Source organism: Onychomys torridus, chromosome 11 (genome assembly GCF_903995425.1).
Source record: "Onychomys torridus chromosome 11, mOncTor1.1, whole genome shotgun sequence".
In the NCBI taxonomy this organism is placed as follows: domain Eukaryota; kingdom Metazoa; phylum Chordata; class Mammalia; order Rodentia; family Cricetidae; genus Onychomys; species Onychomys torridus.
The window spans coordinates 60,272,804-60,295,645 of record NC_050453.1 but is presented as its reverse complement, the minus strand read 5'-3'; the positions used below and the strand labels follow the sequence as shown (position 1 = coordinate 60,295,645).

At 45.5% G+C, this 22,842-nt stretch overlaps 1 protein-coding gene and 1 pseudogene across 2 annotated transcripts in view; one reads left to right on the top strand and one right to left on the bottom strand.

The window, feature by feature from the left end:
• Positions 1 to 3,146, top strand: part of Pik3c2b (phosphatidylinositol-4-phosphate 3-kinase catalytic subunit type 2 beta) — a 65,895-nt gene extending 62,749 nt beyond the window's left edge. For both annotated transcript variants that reach the window (XM_036202155.1, XM_036202156.1), the window contains exon 33: positions 1,494 to 3,146. In XM_036202155.1, coding sequence (XP_036058048.1) covers positions 1,494 to 1,682 — 189 coding nt within the window. In that variant the 3' untranslated portion in view covers positions 1,683 to 3,146. The remainder of the gene's footprint in view (positions 1 to 1,493) is intronic.
• Positions 3,147 to 19,006: 15,860 nt separating this feature from the next.
• Positions 19,007 to 21,038, bottom strand: LOC118592893 (annotated as a pseudogene).
• Between the last annotated feature and the right edge of the window lie 1,804 nt (positions 21,039 to 22,842).

Genomic DNA, 22,842 nt, shown 5'->3' with positions numbered 1-22,842 from the left:
AGGTGTGTGCCACCACCGCCCAGCCACTTCTTGCTTTTTTTGTTTGTTTGTTTTTTGTTTTTTCAAGACAATGTTTCTCTGTGTAGTTTTGGTACCTGTGCTGGATCTCACTCTGTAGACTAGGCTGGCCTCGAACTCACAGAGAGATCTGCCTGGCTATGCCTCCCAAGTGCTGGGATTAAAGGCGTGTGCCACCACTACTGGGCAGCAAACCACTTCTTTATTTATTTTGGGTTTTTTGGGACTCAAACTCCATATGTAACTAAGGGTGGCCTTGAATTCCTGATCCTTCTGCCACTGCCTCCTGAGAGCTGGGATTCTAGGCATGAACCACACAACACCTGGCAACAAACTGTCCTTTTAATAATAAAAAAGATTTATTTACTATACACACACACACACACACACACACACACACACACACACACACACACACACACACGGCACTGTGCCTGCATGTATGCTTTCACACCAGAAGAGGGCACCAGATCTCATTATAGATGGTGGTGAGCCACCATGTAGATGCTGGGAATTGAACTTGACCTCTGGAAGAGCAGCCAGTGCTCTTAACCACTGAGCCATCTCTCCAGCTGTCTGTTCTTATAAGTTATTTGTATTGGAGCACTTGCTGATTTAGGTGCCAAGGCTACTTTTCTGTTTAGTGGTGGCCTTGAGCATTTTGGTATTTTTTAATATTGGTTTTATTTGTGTGTAAATGTGCCCATGGTTGCCAGAAGATCCAGTTATAGGTAGAGCTGAAGTTACAGGTGGTTTTGAGCTTCCAGAGAACACACACTTTTTTTTCTTTTTTTAAAATGTGCATTGGTGTTTGGCCTGCATGTCTACATGAGGGTATTGGTATTGGATCCTCTGGAACTTGAGTTCTAGACAGTTGTGAGCTGCCATGTGGGTGCTGGGGTTTTTTGTTTTTGTTTGTTTTTTGAGACAGGGTTTCTCTACATAACAGCTCTGGCTGTCCTGAAACTTGCTTCGTAGCCCAGGCTGGCCTCGAACTCAGAGATCCCCCTGCCTCTGCCTCCCAAGTGCTGCCCACCATGTCGGGCAACAACCACTGCTCTTAACCACTGAGCCATCTCTCTCTCCAGCCTGACAGCAAGCACTCTCAACCAGTGAGCTGTTTTTTGAGTCCCCACCTACTTATGAAGCCTAACACGGGGCGCTACCTGCTCCTCTGCAGTGAAAGCTTCCAAACCCTGAGGGCTGTGATTCTCAAGATGGGACCTGGGCCATCTTAAGGAGAGGAGCCTGCTGGCCCTGTATGGAGGATGACCAGAGGCTCCAATAAACATAATCCCAGCCTTCGGGAGGCAGAGGCAGGATTGCTGTGAGCACCAGACCAGCCTGGGTTACGTGTTACCCTGTCTTAAAGAAACCACCCCAGGGACTGGTCATCTCTTCTGAATTCCCCGTGGTCTTTGCCCTGCCCTGTCTCACAGCTTCCCTTTCTTCCCAATGCCCATGTTTGTTTGCAGTTGGTGTATGACGGGATCCCCAAGGGAGACCTGCAACAGAGAGAACTCCAGCTGAGTGTGCTAAGTGAGCAAGGATTTTGGGAGAACGTGCTCCTTGGGGAGGTACACATCCGCCTTCGGGAGCTGGACCTGGCCCAGGAGAAGACCGGCTGGTTTGCACTGGGATCTCGAGGTCACGGAACCTTATGAGCCCGGTCATGGCCTAGACCTGCAGCTGCTGCCCAGAGCTGGAGAAGTCTCTCCCTGCCTGACTCATTTGCTAGGAAGCAGCAGAGCCCTCGGTGGCCTTTCCCACGGTCCAGGTGGACCTGACCTTGGTGAGGGGCTGGAAGAGGCCAGCACTGTCCGCTGCCCCTTCCTCAGCAGGCTGCACTTGGGTTGATTGTGGGGAACAGCCCCTTGGAGCTGTGGGGTTGCAGCAAAGTTTTAAGTTTACCTTGTGTCAAGGGAGCAATGCCTGCTTTGGGGTGTGTGGAGCGCAGGCTGTATGAAGTAGCACTTGGGGGAGGGTGGGTGGACGTTTTTACTTTTATTTTTAAAAAATGAAATAGTAATGTTGTCCTAACTGGGACAGGAAGCTTTGTGAGAGGGGCCTACCGTGCCTCAGAAGGCAAACGAGGACTATTTGGGGTTTTTTTTTTTGTATGATGAAAGTTCTTATTGGACTTTTCCCCATGATTTTTTGGGTTTTGTTTTCTAGCTATAGGAAATGTTGGGGAGGGCCCCCCAGTAGGTCCTCAGTGAAGCCCTCCCCCCTCTCAGGCGCACTGGGGAAGGGTGGGGAGGACTCACTGGCTGCTGGGCTGAGGCCCTCTTCGGGCCGTCCCATTTTGCCTCCAAAGGAGAGCAACGTGATACCTATGTGTGTAAGGAAGGGCCTTCCATGTCAGGGTTCTGCCAAGGACCTATATTCAGGGACCCATGCTCTTTTAGGGCAAAGTTTTTCCTCTCTTCTCCCCCTGCTGGTCGGATTGGACTCTTAACGCTTTCTTCTCCCCTCCCCCTCTGATCTCTCAGCCCTCTGGGGGGGGGGTCCTGGTGAATACACTGGGGTGCTTCTATACCCTATCTTGTTTGATGGGACAAAATGCTGCCAACCCTTAGCTCTGGGCCACACCTGTAGGGGGCAGGTGCGTCATGGCCACTTGCTGCACAGTTTCTGGAATACGTTCCCCGTGACCCTCTACTGCTTTCTCTCCCAAACCCTGTTTCTGTCACACTTCCAAAGGAATTTCATTCGGTAGGGCCACAAAGCTGTTTAGTGTGTAGACAAAGGGTGCCCAGGCCATAGCCAAGGAGGCTGGAGAGAGGTGAAGATCGGTCAATGCAATTGTTTCTTCTGGTTATCTTCCTGGCCAGAAGGAGGCTGCATTGGAGCACATACTCTTTAGAAAACAAACAGAAGATTATTTCAACACACATCTTTCTTACGTGGTGCTAGGGGTCAACCCAGGGTTCTTTGAGTGCTAGGCAAGCGCTCTACCACCATGCTGCATCCCCAGCCCACCTCATACTCTCTGTTCCTCACCAGATGAATTTAAAATCCACTGGAGTGTCTCTTCAAAGAGTTGTCTTATTTAAAAAGTGAGCGATAGGGACTCCATTTAACTTTTTTGTTTATTGAGACAGGGTCTCGGCTATGTAGACCAGGCTGGCCTCGAACTCATAGAGATCTGCCTACCTCTGCCTCTGTAGGGCTGGAATTAAAGGCAATTAACTTTTGGTTATTTCGAGGCAGGGTTTCTTTGCATAGCTTTGGAACTTATTCTGGAACTCGCTTTGTAGCCCAGGCTAGCCTCGAACTCACAGAGATCCGCCTGCCTCTGCCTCCCGAATGCTGGGATTAAAGGCATTCGCCACCACTACCTGGCAGACAACTAACTTTTTAAAGCAGGAGTTAGCTGATGAGGGAAAAGGGTTAGCAAGGGCACCATAAACAGTTTCTCTGTGACCCCACTACTGGAGAGAGAAAACCTCTGTTCATTGAAGCCAAATAGAAGCAAGGAAGGTTTGTGTTTTGCTTGTGTTTTTGTTTATGGGTGAGGATATCATATAGCCCAGGTTGGCCTCATACTCCTATGCAGATGAGGATAACCTTGGTCTACTTGCCTTCAACCGCCCAGGTGCTAAGATTACAGGCATGAGCCGCCACATCTATTCATTTTTTTTTTTCTTTATTAAAATGCCAGGCCAGTGAGCTGGCTGAGTGGGTAAGGGTACTTGCCCTGTCAGTTCGAGTTTGATCACTGCACTGAGACCTTCAAGATGGCCGGAGCAAACCAACTTGCACATGTTGTTCTTTGGCTTCCACATACATTACACATCATATGAGCACGCGCACACACACACACAAGTATAATTTAAAAATGCCAAGGATAAAGCGGACTGCTAAAGGCCAGAGACTGGAGAGAGAAAGCAGTGGAGCCTTCGGGATGTTTGGACCATAGATGAGCTACTGGCTTTTAGCCTGTAGCTCATTTTATTTCGACCCTTTGTGCCCCTGACTTAAAGAGGCCTATGTACTGTACCCACTTCCCACGTCCCTTGTATCTTCTACTTTCTCTGGAATTGTATTTTCTAATAAATGATATTTGAGAAAACAAAGCTACTGTTATTAAAGATGGCCTGATGTGTGAGTGATTGGATAAGCATCAGATGCGTGTTTATGTCCTGGTGCACGACATGGACATCTTTACAGTTGTCAGCTGCTTGCAATCAAAGTTTGAGGGCGGAAGCCCTGCTTCAGCAGGCCTAACAGGTTAGGCTCAGCCATTGTTCCAGCATGCCAATTAAAGGGATAGACAGTGATGAAAAACAGATTTATTCAGTGTGGCCACATTGGGAAGAGTATAAAGGGGTCCTGTGATACCCCCCACAAAGTTTATTTTCAGGGTACTGGCATGACCTCTAGGTCAAAATAAAGGAGGAACTGGGGGTGTGTGTGCAGGAGGTAGGCATAGTTAGGCTGTCCTAGTCAAGGTGTGACCCACCTCTTAGGGGCTCAGCTGGAGTCTTGCAAGGCACTCCAGTAAATCGTTATATATTGTTCCTACTGTCTAGACACAGTTCCTCCTAGATGATCTGCTCCTGGGTACAGTGTTTCCATCATTGACAATGGACATTGTCATTTTCCATTTCCATCATCTTGGGGAATTCCAGGCTAGCCTTGGCTACAAGTTCTGAAAGGAAAATAAGAAAACTCAACAAGAGTAGTTAAAGAAAAACTAGTTTAAAACTGCTTGTTTGAGTCATTCTCTATGAGTTTGTGAATTCCTTGGAGAGGGATCAAAGCTGAATAACCATACTTAGAACAGCCACAGTTAGAAGTTGGCAGAAAAATTAACCATGCAGTGTAAATTTCCACTGCATATACATTTTAGGTTAATGATTATGGTTGACAGCATGTCAGAATCATCAAGCTGTCCTACCTTTCTTCTCAAGAATACATTTATTTACATGTTTTGTTTGTTTTAAAACATGGCAGGGCAGTGGTGGCATATGACTTTAATCCCAGCAGAGGCAGGTGGATCTCTGATTTCCAGGACAGCCTGAGCTACGCAGAGAAACCCTGTCTCAAAAAAGCAAAAAAACAAAACAAAACAAAGCAAAAAGATATTGATCTCTTTGGGAACTGGAGAGACGGCTCAGAGGTTAAGAGCACTGGCTACTCCTCCAGAGGACCTGAGTTCAATTCCCAGCAACCACATTGTGGCTCACAACCATCTGTAATGAGATCTGGCTCCCTCTTCTGATATGAAGGCATACATGCAGCCAGAACACAGCATACATAATAAATAAATCTTTTTTTTTTTTTTTTTAATGCCCCCGTGAGCACCACTCACCAGGCCCCTGCCCTTTAAGGTTTGAATTCTTGTTCTAGACCTAAGTGTTCACTTACTGTCAATACATTAGATTGGGGAGCTAATGCAAATTCCAGCTACAGTGGGAACCCCAGGCTTCTTGGGATTTGAGTGAGAACACCTGAGAACCTAATGGTCAGTTTGAGCCAGAGTTAACTTCTTAAATTTGTTTTATGTATATGTCTGCAACATGAGCATGCAGAATCCAGATGAACACATCAGACCCCCTGGATGTGGGTGAATTTTAATCCTAATGTTTAGTTGGCAATTTTTGGTTGCCACATTAAATAAAGTTTGGTTATCTTGGCAAAAAAAAAAAAAAAAAAAAAAAAGCAAACCAGTGAAGACACTTGCCATGAGAGCCTGGAAACCTGAGGCTGTCCCCCAGAACCCACAGAAGTAGGAGAGAACCGACTCCACAAAGTTGCTCTGCATCCCACCCATCCATGCACAGGTTGTACATACATATGTGAGTGTTGAATAATCCAAGCATATGTATAAAGAACACTATGATTTGTCAATAATAGTTTGCAGTTACACACAGTTCCATATAATTTTGTCTGTAAACAAGTGCTGGGGCTGGAGAGATGGCTCAGTGGTTAAGAGCACTGACTGCTCTTCCAGAGGACCTACGTTCAATACCCACATGGCAGCTCACAACTGTAACTCCAAGATCTGACACCCTCACACAGATATACATGCAGGAAAAGCACCTATGCACATAAAAATAATAGTAAGTTATTAAAAGACTAAGCAAGTGCACTAGGTGGTGGTGGCGGCGGCGGCGGCGGCGGCGGCGGCGGTGGTGGCGGCGGCGGCGGCGGCGCACGCCTTTAATCCCAGTATTCAGGAGGCAGAGGCAGGTGGATCTCTAAGTGTGAGGCCAACCTGGTCTACAGAGTGAGTTCCAGGACCGTCAGCAGTGGCCCTGTGACCTTATGGCTCTTCTGTCTTATGAGCATTCCCGTTTGCAGGCACTAGCCCAGGCATTCATTCGTCCTGTGTGTCATTTTGTTGTTATCCACCTGTCTGCTATGAGCACTGGGATGTGACTGATGGGATTGACAGGTTGAGTTGGGGATGGCCCTGCTGTCCTCTGGTGTGGCTATTGCATGGTGACTAGCCTTTGTCCTTAGCTAAGTGCTTGCCTCAGCTGTCTATGTGACGCCCCACACCCAGGGTCCATGGATAAAACCATAGTGAGGTTTTGCCTAGGGAGGGCATTATGTGTGCATAGATGCTACAGTGGTCTCAATGAGAATGGACATGGACCCCAGTAGGCTCATGTGTTTAAATACTCAGTCCCCAGTTGGTGGTACCCAGACAGTGGCTCTGTTGCTGCCGCTAAAGGTAGTTCTAACTAAATCTCTCTCATTCTAACAAAACTCAAGATTCAAAGGCTAGGGTGAAAACCTGTGAGCTCAGAGAATTAGAATAGCCACTGGCTTCCCTCCACTCTTTGCTGGGATCTCTGAAAGACTCCCACAATGCCCCCAACTGAAAAAAAATCCACACTAAACTCCTTCCTGATACTTCCTGTCAAATGTGGGAGGCCCAAAACAGCTCGACCACACAGCTGCCATGACAGGCTTAGAGGCCCAGACACAGCTTCTGTGACAGGTTTACTGGCAGGCAACACCCAGACCCAGGAAAAGCCATAAGCTGACCCCACCAGGGAAGGCCTGCATCTAAGGGGAAGTACCAGACGCCCCAAAGATTTCAACCATTAGATAAGGTTAGATAAGATGACCCTGAGTCTAGCACACACCTGTATGTATGTTCTATAGATACCCCTAGACAAATGTCAGCCAATCAGGGTCCTGAACCCAGGAAATCCCCTCACCTCAACCTCTGCTATGATTAAAAACTCTACACCACCCGAGCTCAGGGCTCTCACCGCTGTGTCAGACAGACAGACAGACAGACAGACAGACAGACCGAACTCAAGAGCTTGAAAATAAAGGCTCTTTGCTTTTGCATATGGGATTCGGTCTCCATGGTGGTCTTTTGGGGGGTCCCCAAGATCTGGGCATAACACAACTAGTTGCTAACCCTGCCTCTCTGAGCCCAGGTTAATGTTATTTAATTAACATAAATGCAACACATCTTTACATAGTTACGATTGCAGCACAAGCAAACATGATACATCTTTACACGGTTAAGGTGATGCTCCACAGCATAAACAAATGTAACACAACCATGGTGGAACTTCCAATCACCAAACTTAGATGTGTTAGTAATGAATTAAACCATGCTTTCTTTGTTTCCAGTTATATGACCAGCTTCCAGTGTACCAGGAACCTATAAGCTTTACTTCCTCCAGGTACTAACTCTCACCACAGCTACCAAGATGTAGCTACAGCTCTTCTTGGTAACCTCATATTTAGCTCCTTGTCTACTGGATCTGTGATGGTCGCCATCATTTTATAGAGGGATCTGTAGTGGTCTCCATGCTTGTCTATAGGGGTTTGTGGGTCTCCATGCCTATCTATTGGGATCTGTGGTAGTCTCCATCCTGGACTAGGTGGAGGCTTTTCAGAAGTTCTTTTTTTGTTTTGTTTTGTTTTCGAGACAGGGTTTCTCTGTGTAGTTTTGGAACCTATCCTAGATCTCACTCTGTAGACCAGGCTGGCCTCAAACTCACAGAGATCTGCCTGGCTCTGCCCCCTGAATGATAGGATTAAAGGTGTGCTCCACCACCACCCAGCTTCAGAAGTTCTTCTTATGCACAATTAAGAATATATGTCAGCTTGTGTGGCACATGCCTTTAGTACCAGCACTCAGGAGGCAGGGGTAGGTGGATCTCTGTTAATTTGAGAGCCTGGTCGACAGCCAGGGCTGTTACATAGAGAAACTCTATCTCAAAAAAAAAACAAAACAAACAAACAAAAAACTAAATGGGGCTGGGGAGCTGGCTTAGTAGTTAACAGCACTGGCTGCTCTTCCAGAGGCCCGGGTTCAATTCCCAGCACCCACAGAGCAGCTCACAACTGTCTGTGACTCCAGTTCCAGGGCTTCTGACACCCTCACACAGGTACACATGCAGGCAAAACATCAATGAACATGAAGTAAAAATAAATTATGTGTAAGAAAAATAAAATAATAAAGGGATGTAGTTCAAGTTCTAAAGTCCACAGGTACCAACCCAAACCGGTATACCCAGCAAAACTATCAGTCATGAGTACCGGTATACCCAGCAAAACTATCAGTCATGGGTGAAGGGAAGGGAAAAAGCTTTTCATGAAAAAAGCAGGCTAAAAGAATTTGTGGGCATTCAGCGAGTCCTACAGAGGAAGCTAAAAGGAATACTACAGCCTGGAAGGAAGAATGGACACATTCCAAAAGCTACAGGAAACAAAAAACAGCATCAGACAGCTGCTAAGTGATGAGAACTAAGAAAACACTAGACACTACAAAATCATCAAAATGACAGGAACTAATACATGTCTTTCTTTTTAAAGATCTACTTATTTTTAAAAGTTATTTTAAAGGCTTTTTTTAATTTAAGGATTTTTTTTAATTAAAAGAATTTTATTTAAAATCCTTTTAAAGGAAGGATTCAGAACTAGGTGCCAGGCGGTGGTGGTGCACGCATTTAATCCCAGCACTTGGGAGGCAGAGCAAGGCAGATCTCTATAAGTTCGAGGAGAGCCTGGTCTACAGAGTGAGATCCAGGACAGGCACCAAAACAAAAGTAACACGGAGAAATCCTGTCTCTAAAAACAAAAACAAAAACAAAAAACCCAACAACAACCAAAAAAAGTTATTTGTGTGCCTAAATATCTGTGTGTGTAGATACGTGCATGTACCCATGGAAGGTGTCAGATCCTCTGGAGCTGGAATTATAGTTGTGAGCCACCCAATGTGGGTGCTGGGAACTAAAGCCATTTCCCTACAAGAGCAGTACAGCCAGGTATGGTGGCACCCATCTTTAATCCCAGCACTAGGGAGGAAGAGGTGTGGAAGTCTGTCAGAGTCCAGCTCCACCTGTCAAAGGGTTCTTTCGGGGAGGAGGGAGGAATGAGGAAGTATTAGACACAAAGATAGACAGAGGTGATGAGAAAGGACAGAGACACAGGATCTTTTCTGGAGGGCGCTGGGTCAATACCCAGTTGCCCTGAGGTGAGGTTTATGCCAAAGGGCTTTTTATAGAATGCCAAGGGGAAAAGCAAAAGACCTCCCCCTCTCAAGATCAAAGTGCAACATACAGGCAAGTGTAGACCCACCCACACACCTGGGAAACACGCCCGTGGCCAAATCATCTCATTATATAGCCCTGCTGGGTAAAGCAAGCTCAGATTCTCTGACCTTGAATAATTTGGGCCCCCACAAAGAGGAAGGTGGATCTCTATGTGTTAAAGGCCAGCTCAGTCTACATAGAGAGCTCCAGGCTATCCAGAGGCACAGAATGAGATCCTGTCTCAAATATGCACGTGTGCGCACACGAGCGAGCATGCACACCACACACACACACACACACACACACACACACACACACACACACACGTGTGCGTGCGCACAGAGCATGCTCTTATTTACTGAGGCATCTCTCCAGCCCTTCCTTTTTGTAGATGCAACCGTCTTGTTAAATAATCTCGGAATCCTTTCTTACATTACATGCCATGTCATCTTTAAATCCAAACCTTCCATTCTGATAAAAAATGTTTTTCCAATAGCAATCTCTGAAGTCTCCAGAAGAAAGATGGGGCCCCAACAACAACTCTACCCAATCCAGAATGATGCCATGGTAATCATCATTATACTACACTTCTTGCCAGAATTTCAGACAATCTTACCCATTACTCTGAGAGTTGCTGCAGAATCTACAGTTAGTCTAGCTGAGATTTAACTATCTGAGCTTTCTCACAATACCCAACAGAGATACCATTGGCCCCTAAAGAGCAGGAAGCAGTTCTAAGAAAACGACGCCCCTTCTCCCTAAGGTTTCATATTTCTCAGGGTTATGGATGATGGTTCTAGGGTTGGCGGTGGAAGAAACTGTTAAACTCAATACTCTCCTTAATGAAAGAAAATATGTCTCAAAAAAAAAAAAAAAAAAGGAAAAGAAGAAATGGAATGGATAGGTATAAGGTATTATGGTAGACTATCATATACATTAGTAAACAAATTTAGTAAAATAGCAGCCTTAGATAATTTGCACCGTAATTTGCACTGTTATGAATTCTTATATGTTGATACAAATAAAAACTTTTTATATTCCTATTTAAGATAATTTGTATATTGATACAAATACAGAACTATGTTTGTTATAATGTACACATATTTTTACTCTTATTTGAAATATTTGTATATTGATACAAATGTAAATTTATATCTGTCATACTGTATGTATGTTCTACTTTAATATATTCTGTATACTGATATATATTTAGGATTATTATCATATTGCATATTGCACTATACATTCCTACCTCTGTTAAAGATATTTTGTGTATTGTCACAATTTTAAAGTCATTGTCCTTTTACTGTACATTTGCTTACAGACTGTTTGCCTTGTTTACATGAAGCTTTAGTCCTTAGGTTGTTTAGGTAGATAAGATTTATAGATTTATTGTCACCTATGCTTGTCATCTCTATAATTATGTTAGTTAGGTTATCCAGATTTATAGATACATAGGTCGAATGGACAGGTAATCTTCAAACACTTCATGGACCTAGAGAATATGGCATTTAAATAACTTAGAATTCTGTTGACGTGAGAGACAATTGCTCCTGGCAGCACCAATTTGATCCTGAGAGAATGTTGGGCTTCCATTTGGAAGTTTGTCTTCTTGGCACAAAATGGCCTACTGGGCAAAGAACTGCCCTTGCCTCAACTGCTGACAGTACAAATGCTGTCCTTTCTGGACAAGCGGGACACCAGGGAAGCAACCACTGTACTTTGCCAAGACAGGGTAAGATGGTCTTTCAGAATTCCTGCTTCTGAAAATGGTCTGTCAGATACTCTAGGCCTGTAGCCAATTTGAATGCACCAACAATGCTGAGAAATATTAGGTGACTGTCCAGGCTGCCAGCTGTCTCTGTCTACTCTTGCAGGACTCCCGAAAGTTGCTTGCATCCTTCTCCCATTTCTCAGGTATTATTATATTCCTTCTCAGTTGAAGACTAGCAGTTATAGTGTGTGTGTGTGTGTGTGTGTGTGTGTGTGTGTGTGTGTGTGTGTGTAAAATATCTTAGATAGAATATATTAAGTATTAGACTCAGGTTCTTTAGGATAGGACACCTTTTGGAATGATCTTTGTAACATGCCACCTACCCACACTCTAGACTTCCCTGGATTTTAGAATGTGTTTTTTGCTTGATATTGTTTGCATTTATTGTAATTCCAACTTATCTAGGTCATTATCCCTCATTACTCCTGGACAATATTTGATAACCATTTCTTTGTATATAGTCTTGTATTAGGTTAGAACCTTCTTATTTAGACAAAAGGGGGAGATGTAGTGGGTAGCCATTCCAGCCTTGGCGTGGAAGTTCCAACCCCCATTGAGGCTTTGGTAATGGTCATGCCTATAAGGCAGGGCTGAGAGAGGAAGCTGAAGACCCAGGATCAAGAGGAGAGGCCGCTCTTGGCTCCAAGACCCTGGATGCCGGAGGTAGACCTAGCAGAGTTCTCCAGAGAACACCGCTGGACTGCGCCATACCTTTCCCAGACCCTGCAACCTATCCCTTCATTTGTCAGTTACCCCACAAAATAAACCTCCCTTTTAACTACATGGAGTGGCCTTAATAATTTCACCAATACCTTTTCTTTCTATTTAAACCAAAGCCTGTGGGCTGGAGAGATGGCTCAGTAGTTACAGGCACTTGCTCCTCTTCCAAAGGACCCAGGTTTAATTATCATCTATAACTCCAGTTTCAGGGAATCAGACATTCTCTCTAGCTTCTGTGGGCATCAGGACACCTGTGGAGCACAGACATACATGCAGGCAAAACACCCATAAAATTATTAAAATTAAATAACACACATTAAAAAAATAAAATAAAATAATTCAGATTTCATGTTAAGACCCTAAAGATGGAGTCACTGGACCTCTTTGTTTCTCTTCCTAATATGTTCACATTGAATAAATGCCCTTTGCCTCGTTTTTGTTATTGCTTTGTCTGTTCAACTGGCCTACTGAGGATGGGTGGTCAAGTCTAGTTTGTTAGGGTTGTCAGGGTCCAGGCTCTGACAACTCCAACAGCTTTGTTTATCCCTTGACCTCATGCTAGCTCTCCTAAGCAACATGCAGCAGTCTCTTTAGTATGATGGGTAATAAATAGCTTCAGAGGGTCTTAATATACTTGATGTCAACCTTGGAAAGTGGATATGCCTCATTAATTCTGTCAACAAGCACATACTGATATATTGGTGCTCCCAAGTGGCTTGCCATCACTTGCAAAGAATACAGTTTAAAGGATGCTTTTGGAAATGTGCCCTGGATCCTATATCAGGCACCTGTCTGTGGGTTTACAAAAATAGATCAAGACAATTCTTTGCATTTAGAAAGCTTACTGTCCCAATTTATAATACCAAAGATGGAGCCTCTTGAGGCATTTGACAGCTCTTAGCTCTTAGAGCAGAATTGTGGCCCAGAAGTAAGCCCGCAGATGGAGGATGGAGGTATTGTGGCTCCTTTCAAGGACTTTACCTAGAAGTCTTTAAATCATGCCAGTGGATATTCAGATTTCATACAAGGGGATTCTGTGGAGCTCTCAAGGGAATCGTCTTTAGTAAACAGTAAAAAGTGTTACTTTCTATGCTTCTAAGTGCTTTTGCAGCATTGTGGCCATTGTGGCCACGTCCCTGTGGAGCTTTTAAAAGTTTGAACTTGAATCTGGTGAGTTTAGTTAAGGATGTTTCTTAGCCAAGTAGGGTAGAAATCTGAACCCCCTGAGGGAGTGAGAACAAGAGAGCTGGGATGGGAAAGAGAGGTCACCAGAGAGAAGAGAAAGAAAAGAAGCCCACAGGGCTGGGTTTTGAAGTTGAAAGAGGCAATAACAATGAAGTAATCAACACTGAGGTTTGTGGGGCAAAGATTAGTGTGGATTTGAAAAGTGACAATGTAGCCAGCCTAATCCCAGCACTCTGGTGGATCTCTGTGAGTTCGAGGCCAGCCTGGTCTACAGATTGGTTCCAGGACAACCAGGGCTACGCAGAGAAACCCTGTCTCAAAAAAAAAAAAAAAAAAAAAAAAGGAGGGAGGGAGGAGAGAGAGAGAGAGAGAGAGAGAGAGAGAGAGAGAGAGAGAGAGAGAGAGAAAGAAGTGAAAATCTGGATAGTATTCTAAGCTATGAGGAAATCTTGCTGGCTGGGACTCCTCTGGGGTTGATCTCTTCCACAAACAACACTGGTGACCTTCTCAAGGTCAGGTGAGGTGTCAGACACTGTGGCTACTCAAAGGACCAATGTGTCAATGATGTTGAGGAGGTCACAGTATTGCAAGGGAGGCACCCTTGGGAACAAACACAGCTGTCCCTGAATCTCTCAGACTCTGTCTTCTGGAATTTAGCCAGCCAGATGGAAAATATTTGTTAAAAAAAATGTATTTGTACTGAACATATACAAACTTTTCTTATAATCATTCACTTCCTAAACAGTACCTCAGGACGGCTGTTTACACAGACTCCCAGCGTGTCAGGCATGAGATGTAACCCAGAGATGATTTTAAATACGTAGGAGAGACAGGCACGGGGATTCAAATTTGTAATCCTAGCATTCAGGAGGCTGAGGCAGAATGTCTTAGTGAGGGTTTCTACCGCTGTGATGAAACACCAGGAACAAAAAACAGGTTGGGGAGGATCCCCATTGTAGTCCATCTTTGGAGGAAGTCAGGACAGGAACTCAAGCTGGGCAGGAACCTGGAGGCAGGAGCCCATGCAGAGGCCATGGAGGGGAGCTGCTTACTGGCTTGCTCCCCATGGCTTGCTCAGCCTGCTTGCTTATAAAACGCAGGACTAACAGTCCAGAGATGGCACTACCCACCATGGGCTGGGTTCTCCCCTATTGACTGAGAAAATGTCTTACAGCTAGATTTCATGGAGGCATTTCCTCAACTGAAGCTCCTTTCTCTCTGCTGACTTTAGCTTGTGTCAAGTACAAAACTAACCAGTACATGGGAGAATTGATCGTTTGTAAGCTACATGGCAAAACCCAGTCTCAACAAACAAACCAACAAACCCCCAAAAAACAAACCCACAAACATATGCGATTGTGTATAGACGTATGCGAAAAGTGCTTTATTTTATTTTTGAGACAGGATCTCTAGGAGCCCAGGCTGGCCTCAGAACTTCCCATATGGCTGAGGATGACACTGAACTTCTGATCATCCTGCTTCACCTCCTCCAACAATGTGTATGAAACTCAAAGTTTAAACTGTGTCTAGTATGGAGTTTATCTACATTAGGTCTCTAAAACCCATTTAAAAACTGCTATGCCAGGCATGGTGACACACACAGGCAGATCTCTGTGAGTTCCAGGCCAGCCTTCTACAGAGTGCTTTCCAGAGCAGCCAGGACTGTTACGCAGAGAAACATTGTCTCTCAAAAAAGAAAAAAAAAAATTGTTTAAACTTATTTTTATTTTTGGTGCACGTGTGTAAGTGCACTTTTTTTTAAACCTGCATGTGTGTAAGTGCACTGCACAGCTGGTACCTGAGCAGGCCAGAGGGTGGCAGTGGATCCCCTGGAACTAGGGATGTTTGTGAGCTGTCTTATGAATCCTGAGAACCAAACCTGGCCCTCTGGGAGAATGTAATGATCCTTGAAGGACAGTTATTGACAGCTACCACATTGATTAAACCAATTAAAACTTCTATGTCCTTTTTATTGATGGCTAGACCAAGAAGTGGGCTTGTGCCCCTGAAAGGTCTCTTGGTGCCCAACCTCAGGATACAGAGTTTTTTTGTTTACTTCTCCCCCCCACACACACTTTTTTTTTGTTTTTTGAGACAGGGTTTCTCTGTGTAGTTTTGGTGCCTCTCCTGGATCTCACTCTCTAGAACAGGCTGGTCTGGAACTCACAGAGATCAGCCTAGCTCTGCCTCCCAAGTCCTGGGATTAAAGGCGTGTGCCACCACTGCCCGGTGGGATACAGAGTTTTTAAAGGCAAAACCCATAAAGAAACATCAAAGTTAGATGAAGGTCAGAGTAACCTTGAAATGTTCACTCCTGGTAGAGCATAGTAGTTATCTCACACATAACTTGATGATTGTTTTGGTTAATATATCTGGACAATGGCAAACGCCATGTTTGGGGGGTCTCAGCAAATGCCACAGCCAGCAAATGATTCACATGAGGCAAAAAGGAAATCCAGTTCAACACGATCGAGTAGCCGGTGTTGGCTCAAACTTCTGGAGTCTGACCCCGGGCAGCATATTGTTGGCATAGTTAAGTACAGTTTAACTTGGAAAAAAGTTTCCTGGTGTAACACAATCCCCTGTGCTCAAAAGGGCATACTTACATCAAAATTCTTATCAAAGTACACGCCCCTTCTTCCCTTGAGATGGAGTCTAGAGACCGGCTACATGTGTTATCTTAACAGTCTAGGGGGAGGGTCTGGTGTGATCTCAGTCATACAGATAGACCATCAGTTATCTCTGTTCCTGCTTGGGGGAGCTTGGAGGAGCTAGCTATGGCCTGGCCCTACAGATAGAACAAGGATCGACTAAGCTCCATTCCCAGCCTTCTGGAACAAAAACATGTTCTACATCTCTTCTGTTGAGAAACAACTCTTTGTTATCTCAGGAAACATTTCTGATTTCCCTAGTGCTTCTTTGAGCCCCAGGACCTCTGTGTTCCTTTGCAAAGGTCATGGAAATCTCTTAAATGTGTTGCCAAGGCAGACATGATGGCTGGGGGAAGGGGGTAGAGGTCTGAGAACTGTCTAAGCAAACAAAAAAATGAAGTCAGAACAGGATGGCCTTACCCTAGTCATTTCAGAGCAGTAAATGCTCTTAACTGCTAAGCTATCTCTGAGCTCTAAAAACTTTTTTCCCTTAAACCAAGGAGCTATAGAATGGTTCAGTGGTTAAGGGCAGCTGTTGCTCTGCAGAGGACCCAGATTTGGTTCCCTGTGTTATGGGGAGTACCAGAGATGACCACTCAGACACAGTTTATAGCCAATCGAAAATCTTTATTCCAGCCGACTAGGACTATACGCGTGTATTTGTGGGGCCCAGGGATAGCCTCAGTGTCCAGAGCACGGGATTTTTGAAAGCAAAAACAACATCCTGGTCAGCAGCTGAAGTGATCTTGGCAGAAGCAGGTAGTTTAACAGAAGCTGAGTTAGCTGGAGCATCTTGGTCTTGGATTTCTACAATACAACTGGGTAATTTTGCACAGGATTCTCCATCAAGGAGATCAAATTCTAGTTAAACCTGAGAGGGCCTCAGCAAAAATACAAGATGGAGGGACCGCTGTACTGCCTTGCCCTGTCACACCAGCCCCCACATGATGATTCACAACTGTCTGGAACTCTTGTTCCAGGAGATCTGATGCCCTCCTTTAACTCTGTGTGCACCAGGCACACATGTGGTATACATACATACAGACAGACCAAGCACTCACATGCATGAGAGAGAGAGAGAGAGAGAGAGAGAGAGAGAGAGAGAGAGAGAGAGAGAGAGGGAGAGAGATTGATCCACACCACTGCTTTCTTTTCTTTTCTTTTTTTTTTTTTTTTTTTTTTTTTTTGGCTTTTTGAGACAGTGTTTCTCTGTAGCTTTGGAACCTGTCCTGGAACTCACTGTGTAGACCAGGCTGGCTTCAAACTCACAGAGATCCACCTGTCTCTGCCTCCAAAGTGCTGGGGTATTTTTTGTGTGTTTATTTGTTTGTTTGTTTTTGAGACAGGGTTTCTCTGTGTAGCTTTGTGCCTTTCCTGGATCTCACTCTGTAGACCAGGCTGGCCTTGAACTCAAAGAGATCCACCTGCCTCTGCCTCTCGAGTACTGGGATTACAGGTGTGCGCCACCACCCCCTGGCTCTCATTGCTTTCTTAAAAACATTTTCAGGTGACCTCTGCTCTTCCTGCTCTTATTTTGCTATGATTCCTTAGAGGTTGTTCAGGTTTCTCTGGGGAAAGAGTCCCCATGAAGAATCTGCCATCAGCATTTGGATGTGGGTGCTCTGGGTAATGGGAAGTGGGGAACAGGAGAATCTTTTGGCTGAGATAGGATTTTACTATGTAACCCTAGTGGGCCAGGAACTCACTATGTAGTTCAGGCTGGCCTTGAAATCACAGAGATCTACCTGCCTCTGTCCCTGAGTGCTGGGATTATAGAAGTATACACCCCTAAATTCCACTTCAATTTTTTTACTTTCAGTGTATGTGTGTGTAGAATTCTCAGCTCCTTCTCTAGCACCATGTCTGCCTGCATGCTTCCATGTTTCCTGCCATGACAATGGACTAAACCTCTGAAACTGTCAGCAAGCCCCAATTAAATGTTTTCCTTTATAAGAGATGCTGTGACTCAGGAGGCAGAGGCAGGCAGGTCTCTGTGAGTTTGAAGCCAGCCTGGGCTACAGAGTGAGTTCCAGGCTCCAAAGGTACACAGGGAAACCCTGTCTTGCAAAAAAATAAATAAATAAATAAAAGAAAGAGAGAGATGCTGTGGTCTGGGGCTGGAGAGATGGCTCAGCAGTTAGGAGCACTGGCTGCTCTTCCAGAGGACCCAATTCAATTACAAGGACCCACATGGTATCTCACAACTGTTGTTCAAAAAAAATTTTTTTTTTTTTTTTTGGTTTTTCAAGACTGGGTTTCTGTGTAGTTTTTTGCTGCCTGTCCTGGATCTCACTCTGTAGACCAGGCCGGCCTTGAACTCACAGAGATCTGTCTGGCTCTGCCTCCTGAGTGCTGGGATGCTGTGGATATCGCTCTGTATGCTGTGAATGTGTTGCTCTGAGTTTGTTGATTGGCCAGTAGCCAGGCAGGACAAGCAGAGAAGAGAATTCTGGGAAGAGGAAGGCTGAGTCACGGTCACCAGCCAGACACAGAGAAAAAGTACGGGTATGCCACAAGCCACATGGCAACTTATTGATTAATAGAAATGGTTAATTTAAGATATAAGAACTGGATAGCAAGAAGCCTGCCACGGCCACACAGTATATAAGTAATATAAGTCTCTGTGTGTTTACTTGAGTCTGAGTGGTGGTAGGAGCCGGGTGGACACAGGAAAACTCCAGCTACACTGGGATCAAAGGCATGTACCACCACCGCCTGGCTGTTGTTCAATTTCTTTTCTTTCTTTCTTTTCTTTCTTTCTTTCTTTCTTTCTTTCTTTCTTTCTTTCTTTCTTTCTTCCTTTCTTTCTTTCTTTCTTCCTTTCTTCCTTCCTTTCTTCCTTTCTTTTTTAAAGATTTATTTATTTATTATGTACACAGAAGAGGGAGACAGATCTCATTACAGATGGTTGTGAGCCACCGTGTGGTTGCTGGGAACTGAACTCAGGACCTCTGGAAGAGCAGTAAGTGCTCTTAACCTCTGAGCCATTTCTCCAGCCCTCTATTTTTTTTGCTATTTTCAATTGGTCCCAAGACTTGGGAGGGGCTCCAGAGCGGTTACAAAGCTGCCTAGGGGTTCAGGTGAAGGTCCTGAGGCTGGCTGGTGCAGAGAAGAAGAGGGAGTCCCTTGGAAGGTGACACCTCCTAGTCATGCTTGAGAGTGAGCCTCTCAAAGAGGTACTCGCCCAGAGATGGCAGGGGTGGGGGGGGCAAACCAGTCTGTGCTGGCTGTGGCCCGGCCACCCTGTGGAGGTTGATCAGGTGGTTGCCCATCTTTTTGACGAGCTTCACCTCCTCATCCAGGAAGTGGTTTTCTAGGAAGTCACAGGGGTGAGAATCTGTTCGAACAGAAGCCAGGGCATGAAGATCCAAGAGGGCCCGGTTCAGGTTCTTCTCCAGGGCCAAGGCAGTTTCCATGGCCTCCTGAGATGGCTTCTGCACATCCTGGAATAGTGCACGGCCCCGGCGATCATCCTATATCTTGAGCAGCTGCTCAGCACCCTTGCGCTTCTCCTCGGCCAATTCTCAGAAGAAGTGGCCTACACCCTCTAGGGCCAAGTCATCCCGATCAAAACAGTAGCCCAAAGAGAGGTAGGTGTAGGAGGTCCGCAGGTGGAAGTTGACCAGGCGGTTCACTGCAGCCTCCACTTTGGTGGAATAATTCTGACGAACCTGGGAGCTCACGGCTGATATGCAGTATGGAGCTAACTGCCAAGAGACGTGCTGGTCCTAGGAGCTGAAGACTGTGAGGAGGTGGTCCCAGAGGCTGCGCCTGGAGACACTGAAGGGTGGCTGGAAGCTGACAAAGGGAGTCCCGGGGTCTGCTCCGTCCAAATACTGTTGAAGCAAGACACAGACACGGGATCTCTGGGGCGCTGCTCTGTTGTTCAATTTCCTAAAGGTCTAATAATAATAATAATAATAATAATAATAATAATAATAATAAAATAAATAAACTTAGAGCCAGATATTGGAGTAAATGCTGAAAGATCAGAGAGACAAAGGAACAAACCACTGCCACGTCTCACCTCTAGGACTCCTGTCTGAAAAGCCTTAGTTCCTGTCTCCTCACCCTTCTATACCTTTTTCCACCCAGCCATCACTTCCTTCCTAGTGCTGGGATTAATGGTGTGTGTGTGTGTGCTTCCCAAATACTGGGACTAAAGGTGTGAGATCTCAAGTGCTGGGATTAAAGGCATATGACTTCCAAGTACTGGGATTAAAGGTGTGTGCCACCACTGCCTGACTCTATGTCTTCCCAGACTGAATCAATCTCAAGTAGATCTACAGAGATCCAGAAAGATCTTTGCCTCTTGAGTGCTAGGATTAAATGTGTGTTCCACCACTGCCTCATCTATTTTTAATCTAGTGGCCTTTTCTGGTCTCTGGTCTTCAGGTAAATTTTATTAGGGTACACAATATATCATCATACACAACTGTCTGTGACTCCAGTTCCAGAGGGTCTGATGATGCCTTCACAAAGACATACATGCAGGCAAAACACCAATGCACATAATTAAAAATAAAAGAGTTGCTGTGGTCATGGTGTCTCTTCAAGGCAATATAAACTTTAACTAAGACAGAGCCCTTAGAAAGACAATCCTGCCGGGCAGTGGTGGCACATGCCTGTAGTCCCAGCACTCGGGAGGCAGAGGCAGGTGGATCTCTGTGAGTTCAAGGCCAGCCTGGGCTACAGAATGAGTTCCTGGAAAGGCTCCAAAGCTACAGAGAAACCCTGTCTGGAAAAAACTAAAAACAGGAAGAACATGTAAAAGCAAGCATTGCTGCCGAGTCCTCAGCATTGCCAAAGCAACGGTACACCCTTGGGGTGAGGTATTAGTTACTCTCTGCTGCTGTGACAAAACACCATCGCTGCAGGCAACTTAAGGAAGAGGGAGGTTGTCCGGGCTTCCATCTCCAGAATGAGAGTCCATGACAACAGTGGAGGCATGGCAGCAGCTGGCCGGAGCAGGGAGCCGAGAGATGGATCACACCTACAACAGCAAACACAAAGCAGAGAGAGAACAGGAAGTGGGACAAGGATAGCCACTCTCAAAGCCCACCCCCAGTGATGCACTTCCTCCAGGAAGGCCAGACATCCTGAAGTTCCGTTAGCTCCCCAAACAGCACCGCCAACTGGGATAGAGTGTTTACATACCTGAGCCAATGGGGACATCACTCACTTAAACCTCCACAGGTGTGTTATATTTCTGCCTGTAATGAGGCTTGCGCTCCAAGGGCTTGCAGGTTTAACTGAGATCTCTTTGCCTGGATCCAGGGAATGTTGCTCCATGTGTATGGTGAGAGGGGTCTGGATTTTTAGGATTTTCTTCTAGAAAGAAAAACTGAACAACTTTCTCCCCAGTTGGCTTGAAGAGGGCAATGGGTACTTAGTCAACTCCGTGTAGCTCCAGGATGCCATTTTATCTAAGTCATTTGAACAGTCACAGATTTTAATGTCTTCAGGGGTTACAGGAACCAATACTCACCAAACCCAGTGGTTATTAAACACTAGTGTGTGGCATGGACAAGACAGGAGGAGGGAGAATGGGCAGAGTGGACTTCACAGGAAACACCTTAAGTGAGCCAGCTCCTCTGACCCCCCTTTCCCCCCTCCTCCCTCTCTTTTTCCTTTCCTTTCTTCATGTCCCCATCCCCCAGCTCAAGACAAGGTCTCACTATGGAGCTCGGGTTAACCTTTAACTTGCTATGTATCCCAGAATATCCTTGAACTCCTTATCACCTGTCACAGCCTCCTGAGCACTGGGATTACAGGTTTGTGCCACCAGCTGTGCTCCGACTTTCATTTTAAAATGTCATCCGGGGCTGGGAATGTAGCTCAGTGGAGCAGCTCTTCCCTAGCATGTGTGACATCCTAGTCCAATACCTAGCAATAGGATGACAGGGACAGGGGAGATGAGTGTAGAGTGCTTGCCTCCCAAGTTCAGTCCCCCCAAGGAGAAAGAGGTGGCAAGGATGACCTAGCTCAGTTAGGGGGTGCATGCTTATGGTTAGTGGGGATCACATGAAGGCACACTAAGCTTGACGTGTCTGATGGATGTCCAAGTGACATCCGCAGCTCAAAGGGGCAGTCAGTCTGGAGTAGGCCCAGGGCTGCAGCATCTGGATGCCTTTAAATTCTTGGAACTGGAGGAAATCACCTGGGTTACAGAATCTAGAAAAACCAGTATGAGGAGGACAAAGAGTAACAGAAGGAAGAGGAGGAGGTAGAAGAGGAGGAGGAAGAAAAAGAGGGGGAAGAGGAGGAGGAAGAAAAAGGGGGAAGAGGAGGGGGAAGAAAAAGAGGGGGAAGAGGAGGAGGAAGAAAAAGAGGGGGAAGAGGAGGAGGAAGAAAAAGAGGAGGAGGAAGAGAAGAAGGGGGAGGAAGGGGAAGAGGAGGAGGAGGAAGGGGAAGAGGAGGAGGAGCAGGAGCAGGAGGAAGAAGAAACAGCAATGAAATTCTAGGAAAGCCAAGTGGATGCTGGCATGGGAAACAAAGAGAAGCTGTTGAGTGCCAGGCCTGGGTGCAGGAGTGTAATCCTTTTACTTCAGAGGAGGCGGCTACAGCTCCAGGATCAAGGGCTCTGCGGATCTATTTCCTCTGAGGAAGGTGGGGAGGAATCTGTTTTAGGCTTCTCGTCCCATGTCCGGTTGTTTACTGAGAGATACATTTCTCTAACCTCTGACTTCATGCTTTCACAGCACTCTCTCTGTGTGCACATACACGTCTCTGATCAATTTCCACTCTTCATAAGAATTCTAGGGTTGGGGATTTAGCTCAGTGGTAGAGCGCTCTTGCCTAGCAAGCGCAAGGCCCTGGGTTCGATCCTCAGCTTGAAGAAGAAGAAGAAAGAAGAAGAAGAAGAAGAAGAAGAAGAAGAAGAAGAAGAAGAAGAAAGAAAGAAAGAAAGAAAGAAAGAATTCTATTAATTGGATTAGGGCTCATCCTAATGACTTCATTTTTAACATGATCATCTGCA